Here is a 7930-nt window from a genome sequence, read left to right on the forward strand (position 1 = left end):
CTATTTTAGAACAGAGAGAGTACACACGCGAGAGTAAGCCTCACGCTAAAAGCCTCCAGCATCTTATTAACTGAAATCATAAAACATACTACATATTGATCCAGTAGTCTTAATACATTGCCTGCATCATACTACTGCTACTACTCATCAGATGAAAGACATAACCTCTTTGCAATTTTTACACCCACGCAAATCTGGCTGACACTGTTGCAAAGGCACATATATATAGACAACACATGGTGGGTGCCCGGCCGAGGGCGATGACGACACAATATTGCCAATGGAAACGCACACATCAGAGCTCATGGCTCTCGCGACAAGATGAAATATAGCAGAAGCTAAAAACAAGTTTGACGTCGACCTTGCACGTAGGCATGCCCTGCCTACTGCTTGCTACGCTTCCTACGCACGCGCTAGCTTGATCGGCGCAACGCAAGCCCACATGCCCGCGGACGCAGACGCGCACTAGCGAGTCATCCCCGGGTGCATCTGCGGCGGGGCAGTCGCGACGCCCTTCCCCATCCTCTCCATGTTCCCCTGCCATCCTGAAAAATTCACGAACCGACGAACGAATCAATCTCATCTGCAGATCAAAGACGACGAACCATGGCATCGCCGTGGACCCGTAGTGTGGCTCGATCGCTACAAATCGACGCGATTCCCCCTCTTCTCTAACATACCGAGGGACATGTCGAAGCCGCGGCTCTTGAGCTCGCGGTACTCCTGGCAGAGGGCGCAGGGCCCGCAGCACCAGTGGACGCAGCAGTCGCCGCAGGGCTTCTCCTGGAGCCCGTACTGCTGGTGCAGCCTGGAGCGGTAGCAGCAGGAGTAGGCGCACGCGAACCCCGTCGCCATCGCCAGCAACATATACAGCGTCCCTCTCGCGCAGCACGCTTCAGTTCATCATGGCCAAACCACGCATGCAGTTTGTTTAGCGATCGAAGAGGTTGTTGGCCATGAAACTTAATTAATCAGTTGCAGTGCGTGCGTGCGTCAGACAGAGGCGGCAGGCTTACATGTGGCTCCCTGGTCGACGATCTCCGCGATCCTCCCGAAGGCGACGCACGGGCAGAAGAAGGTCAGGCAGCCTGCATGCCGCGGCGTAAATTGAAGTCACCGGAAAACGATCGAGATAGATTGTGAGCAAGTGTAATGAGTTCAAGAAGCTTACAGCCGCCGACGTCGTCGTAGCAGTCGCAGAGGCCGGAGGACCACGAGGCGACCGGAGGGTTGTTCGCCTCCCGCCGGGTAGCCGCTGGCCATGGATCGTCGATCGATTCCCGCGGGTGACTGGCTGCCGCGCGCACGCGCTCGGTGAAATGCAAGAACCGCTCGTCGGTGGGCGATCAGGTGATTGGGGGGGGGGGGGGGGGGGTGGTTTATCAACGGACGGTGTGGTTAATCAACGGACTCGTTTTTCACGTACGCGTCCGTGTAAGCCGCAACGCGCGAACGTCACGCGTCTGCACGAGCGTGTGTGAATGTGTCCTAGGTTCGATTGGAGATACTTAGGTGGTCACCCCTCGCCGGTGCGATCCAAAAGATTCCAGGCTCCCATGAGATGGACTATTAAATCAAAGAAAAAGCTAAAATTTAAATTTTTAAACTTAATTTTGATATTGATTTTAAGATATTTTTAACGTAGTTTTTTTTTCAGTATTAGCTTTTAAGTCACCGAGAATACATATATAAAAGTTTTATCTACAAATTCATTTGTATTCTCTAATAAGCCGTTTTGGCTTATTACGAAAAAAGCCAAACGATGAGACCTCCAGATCAAGTGACTACACGCACAAAAGTTACATGATTTTTGCTTTTCTGTAGGCGATCGACTAGACGTGTATACTGATGTATGCTGACCAACCGATCGAGATGAACGGAGATACAGCTAAAAATCATGAGGGGGCTCTGAACCCCTAAACGTAGTAAGAACTGTGGCTGGCATGGTATGTTGTGGTAGGGTCGTCAGGGCACAGGCCAGGGGCGCCAGGCCCTTGGCTGAGCCGAGGGGCCCTAACGGGCGATCGATCGCCAGCGATCGATCCAAGCGATAAGATCAGCCCCCCCTCCCCCTATAGGCAATACCTCCTCCCACTCCTCCCCCTTCCTCCTCCCCTTCTTCTCTTCCTACTATAGTACACCACAAAATTTTTTAAAAAAAACAAAAGTTAAAAAGTTAGAAAAATTTATGTATAGAAATACTATACATAAAAAATTTGAATTCAAATTCAAATTTGAATCGGGTATGTAAACTTTTGACTTATAAACTTTGGGTCTATAAACTTTAGGTGTATAAACTTTAAATGTATCGAAATACTATATATAGAAAATATTTGAATTCAAATTCAAATTTGAATCGGATATAATTCAAATTCAAATTTGAATCGGGTATATAAACTTTAGGTGTATAAACTTTAGATCTATAAACTTTAGATGCATAGAAATACTATATATGAAAAATATTTGAATTCAAATTCAAATTTGAATCGGATATAATTCAAATTCAAATTTAAATCGGATATATAAACTTTAGGTGTAATATTTCTATACTTTAGATGTATAGAAATACTATATATACAAAAATATTTGAATTCAAATTCAAATTTGAATCGGATATATAAACTTTTGACTTATAAACTTTTCGTCTCTAAACTTTAGATGTGTAAACTTGAGATATATAAACTTTAGGTGCATAAATTTACTAAAATAGGAAAGTAATGCGGTGCCAAAAAAGGAAACCAGGTGGAGAGAGGGAGGGGGAGGGGGGCGAATTGATCGCTACCCCCACCCCCAGGCGAGCGATCGCCCTTTAGCATTTCCGGTCCAGTTGTCCACGATCGCTCTCATCTCCACGCACCACAGTCGTAGCTCGCCACGCTGTTGCGCAGAAGGGCTTCGGCTCTATTAGTTGGGAGGCAACTCCGGCTCGGATGTCCGATGCTTTTGGGAAAAATCGGACGCTGTTAACAACCAAATTTGGTAATATCGACATCGGGAAAGAAGATTAGATCGAAGCAAAGTCGGAGGCGGAGATCGAGTTCGGAAACAGAGCATGAATCGACTGGAGTCCAGATCGGCTACGATTAGGATCGGCTGGGTCTGAGTCGGGCTAGGTAAGCCGATGCAGCCGATTCCGACAATGCAACTTGATGTATGACATCGGGTTGAATTGAGGTGCTTCAAGGTGATTGCCGCACATGGATAGAGTCCTGAGAAGGCAATTGTATCTATTAATTAGGATGTTTTATGTAATTTCCTTACAGATATGCTTGGGCAAAAGTCTGCCGCAAAGACTTATGGTATCTTAGAGTTTGTTAGAGATAGTTGTCGTGTCCATTATGGACATATCTTGTAATTTTCGGGTATAAATAGACCCGAGCCCTATGTAACTTGAAAAAAAAAACACACACGTTCAATACAATCTCGGCGCATCGCCACTTTTTTTGCTTTAGTTTTATTTCAACGAGTTCTTGCTTTCGGGTTGAGCTGCATCGGTTTCGATCTTCAACAAGAGGTAAAACTTGTTATGACGGCTTGCGTTCTCGGGATTAGTGCTTCCATCTTTATGACACTCTAATCTTGTTTATGTAATTCGTCAAGTTATCATATATCCTACATAATCCTTGGCAATATCGATATCCAACCTACAATCGGCTAACATCCGTCAATAGAAGGCAGCCGATTAGGTTAAATACCGATGTTGACTTAGATTATATAGGATATCTACCACTCTATGACACATCCAACGGCTTGATTGTCTAGATATTGTCATTCTTTTCATACTTATAGCTGCATCAGTTAAGTTTGACCTTATGAGTCATGATTAGAATCTTAATCTCTAGCCCGCTTCTTGGTTGCTGATTAGGGTAGTATCGGAGTTTCAGCCGATCTTACCTGATTTAACTACTTTTTATCCTATATGCTTAATTGACATGTTAAATCTGCCCTTTATGTTAAGATCTTGCTGCATTTAAGTATATTAGGCTTGTGTTTAGTATATTCTACTTGCTTTAATATCTTAATATAGAGTAGTATCGGAGTATTAGCCGATACATGCTAGATCTATCTGATCGGCTATGCTATGAACGTATATAGTCTCATTATTAATATATATTTCGATCTAAGTGATTTATACTGTCTCGGCATGGCGACCGATCTATCCCAATCACTTGATTTAAGTATATACCGATATAAAGATTATATATTGGTAATATCTGCAGCCGATCGAGTAGATTCAGTCCTTTCTTATTTATTAATGACTGCCGATCGATGCATATACGACATCTGCTCAAAGATAAATGATATGTCATCGGTACCTAGCCGATTGGCTATCATTTATAGATTTAACTGCGGTTTCTTTGCTTCTATTTCTTGTTGATTACAGTATCAAATCAACTGGCACGCTCATACATTCGAAGGCGAGCTTTGAACCTGCACTGGAGTTAAGCAGATCTCCCAGGCCTCGTGTTTTCTGTCAACAGACACATGACGCCAGCATCCGATTTACGTGCAAAACTATTTTAAACTGATTTTTCTCTTAAATTACTTATCCAAATTATGATCTGGTTGTACCGTTAAATTCGTTGCAATTAAATCTTCTAAACAAGACCACACATGGATATATTCCGACGAAATTTTTTTTAGCTTATTATTGAATTATTTTTAAATGTTGTACGATGTTACAACAGGTATATCGGAATTGTTTCACTAAATAGATCAAAAATGTTTCACTCGTTTAAATCGGGTGTTGTTTCACCTTATATAAAAACAATGTTTCAACAAATAGCGAAAGAATGTTTCAGTTCACTGCAACATTTTATCCATACATAGTGAAACATTATAAGTACACTAGGTGAAACATTTTTCGGTGGAACAAAAAATGAAACGAATTCCCTTAATAGAGAGTTTTCAAAATATGTGGGTTTTTTGTTGCAATGGAATATTTCAGTTAACTGCAACATTAGATCATAGTGAAACATTGTGAGTACACTAGGTGAAACATTTTTGGTGGAACAAAAAATAAACCAAATTCCCTTAATAGGGGGTTTACTAAATATGTGGGTGATTTGTTGCAACGGCGTGTTCCATAAATATCAAAATCCACTGCAACACTTGATCCGTACATAGTGAAACATCGCGAGTACACTAGCTGAAACATCGTAAAACTACTGGTTAAAACATCAAAAGAGATCATATGCAACATTCAAAAAAAAATATCAATAGAAAAGCTAAAATATTTTTTATCGAAATATAATCATGCGTGGTCTTGTTGTAAAGATTTAATCGCAACGAATGCAACGGTGTGATCGGATCGTAGATTGGATAATTAGTTTAAGAGAAAATTCATTTTAAAACTATATGAAATAGGAGCGGCAGAAGGCGTGGGTGTCCGAGGCGTCCAATTTTTCCTACAGCCGTCGGGCGCCCGGCGCGCAGTATTTCCCTAGTTGTGACTTGAGTCGTACGCCTGCCGTGGGGAGGGCTTTAGCACTCTTTTACCACGGCCGCGGAGTGCATACGCCGCGGTCGATATGGCAGTACAGTCTAGCTGGCCGCCGTTCATCGAACCGCTGTTGTTCTGCGTTTTTCTTCGTGGGCTGCAAAACGAGCGAAACCAACCAAACTCGATCTGTCCTCGCCGGCCGGCCGGGACCAGCTCCGCAACTGGGGTGCGCTGATGCGCATGTGTTTGGTGTGGCGAGCTAAGCTACACTCCTTTCATCCCTATCCGTTCCAAAAGTATGTTTTTGACAATCACTCATCCGAATACGTAGTTAAAATTATTATATTTTTAAGACAGATGCAGTACATCTTTGTCTCTTCCATTTATCGCAAAATAACTTCATTTTTATTCTCTTACATCGTCTATTTCAATGGAAGTGTATTTTTTTGAGCGAGGGAAAATTAATAGGGAGGAAAAATTATCCAGCTGCCCCTGTTGAATAAGGGGGTTTAGAGAGAGAGTGGTTGAGGGTGAAATAGAGAGAAATTTAAATATGATGTGATTCACCGATGGAGAAAAGGTTTTTAACCCTGGTCCCGGACTAAAGATACCCATCTTTACTCTCGGGTGAAATACCTAAGACTAAAGATCGATCTTTAGTACCGGTTGGTAACACCAACCTAAAGATGGGACTAAAGTTTTTTTTTCCTTTTTTGCCACTTGCATCTACTGATTTCGAGCACCACAAATCATTCATAAAATCATCCATAAATCTTTCCACAAATCCCCAAATACATCAAGCTGCATTTTCTCCATATCCCATTCACTCTAACCCTTACTACCATCATCATATCACAAGCACATAAACAAAAAACGTGAACAGAAGAAACTAGAAAGAACCATGATGAACAAAAGACATAAACGCCGAGGCCGTGCGCTGCCTCCCATCCCGCCGTCGCGGCTGCTTCCGCTGCACCGGCTGCGGCCACCTGCCGCCTCCCATCCCGCTGCCACGGCGGCTTCCGCCGCGCCGGCCAGCGCCTCCTACCGTGCGCCGCCTCCCATCCCCCGCCGCACAGGTCACCTATCGCCCGCCGGAGGGGAGGGGGCCGAAGGAGGAGATGGGGCCGGGTGAGAGAATGAGGGGAGGAGAGGAGGTGAAGAGATAAGGTTGAGACTTGAGAGGACGGGTGAGAGGAGATAATGAGATAGAATAGGTCGGGGCAGTAAATCGAATTTTTTAGCGCGCGGTTGCCGAATTTTTTTCCCGGTTGTTTAACAACCGAGACTAAAACTAGTTCTTTAGTCCCGGTTGGTAACAGATAGTAGAGAGGTCTGATACCGTCTGGTATTTTTTGAACCGGGATTAACAATGATCTTTAGTCCCGATTGGTAAAAAAGTGTTGTTAGGTTTTTCAACCGGGACGAACGATATTCTTTAGTCTTGGTTTCTATTTAAATCGGGACTCTTGTGATTTTTGGCCAACCCATCAAAGATGATTTTCTCCAGTAGTGATTAATAGGATAAGTAGTAAATTGCACTTTTCTTGGCTGAAGATAATACTTAATATCGGTTCGCAAATTGATCTCTTTATTCCTTCGATACCCCTACTAACATCTAACTTATCAAACCATTGATATTGGATTATTTTGTCTTCATCTTATTTTGTATCCATAAGATCCAAGATGAAATTATTTTGGGACGCATGGAGTAGCCTATACAGATAAGGGCAGCTTCAGTTCTCGATCAACTACTGCACTTCACGGAAGGCGAACAAAACTTTGGTTCGGTTTGACAGATGCAACGATAGCATTTATTTGTAAGACCCATGTAAAATACAATTTTGCTTCCCTGTAAAATAATCTTGATTAAGCCATTTAGGTTTATCCTTCACTGCTCTTCACCAATACTCAAATGAGAAGGGCTTCAATGTTTGCTTCACCTCTTTGTATTTTTCATAAACCAACTCCATAAGTTGCTCATTAAATTGTTCACTTTAATATATGTGTTTTTATTTCCTGTCCAACATCCATGTGACTTTGGAACAAGTATGTTGGTTGTATTTCAATTATTCTTGTACTGCATATGTGTTCTTTTTGTTCCTTTAAAGATATACGTGCTGTATTCTTCTATGACTGGCTTCCAGTAATAAGGCTCCTTTAATTGCCATTGATTGGGTCATTGGAGTTGTTCAACTAAGCACTTATTAACCACATGTTGTCTTCTTCAGACCAATGCGTGCACTCGCCTTTCTTTTCCTCATCTGAACCAACATCGCTCTAGCCTTCAATCCTATTTGGTCTTTGTTTGTATTTTGTGTAGGAGCTATTGGACAAGTAATCAAAGAAACTAAGCCCTCACATCTCGAACCACTACCACCATCAACTCTAAACAAAGCTGCTAAACCAACTACTAATAATGGACCGATAGCTATACTAGGGGTGGGCAAAATAAGACTGTACCGAAAAGACCGAGACCGATAAATT

The 7930-nt window shown here is 42.7% G+C and overlaps 1 protein-coding gene across 1 annotated transcript; it reads right to left on the bottom strand.

Annotated features, from left to right (window-relative positions):
• Nucleotides 1-34: 34 nt before the first annotated feature.
• On the bottom strand, nt 35-1352 carry LOC4336059 (cell number regulator 2). Its single transcript, XM_015779063.2, has 4 exons — nt 1172-1352; nt 1017-1088; nt 681-893; nt 35-545 (listed from the first exon to the last, which is right to left on the bottom strand). Exons 3-4 carry the CDS (start codon nt 865-867, stop codon nt 466-468), a joined length of 267 nt encoding a protein of 88 aa, XP_015634549.2. The 5' UTR covers nt 868-893; nt 1017-1088; nt 1172-1352; the 3' UTR covers nt 35-465.
• Between the last annotated feature and the right edge of the window lie 6578 nt (nt 1353-7930).

Source organism: Oryza sativa, chromosome 4 (genome assembly GCF_034140825.1).
Source record: "Oryza sativa Japonica Group chromosome 4, ASM3414082v1".
NCBI classification, from domain to species: domain Eukaryota; kingdom Viridiplantae; phylum Streptophyta; class Magnoliopsida; order Poales; family Poaceae; genus Oryza; species Oryza sativa.

Excerpts from the sequence above, each read along its gene's own strand:
- LOC4336059 (XM_015779063.2), bottom strand. The coding sequence starts at position 867 with ATGTTGCTGGCGATGGCGACGGGGTTCGCGTGCGCCTACTCCTGCTGC. Across the intron at positions 546-680 it reads CGGCTTCGACATGTCCCTCG|GATGGCAGGGGAACATGGAG; the intron begins GTATGTTAGAGA and ends TGAATTTTTCAG.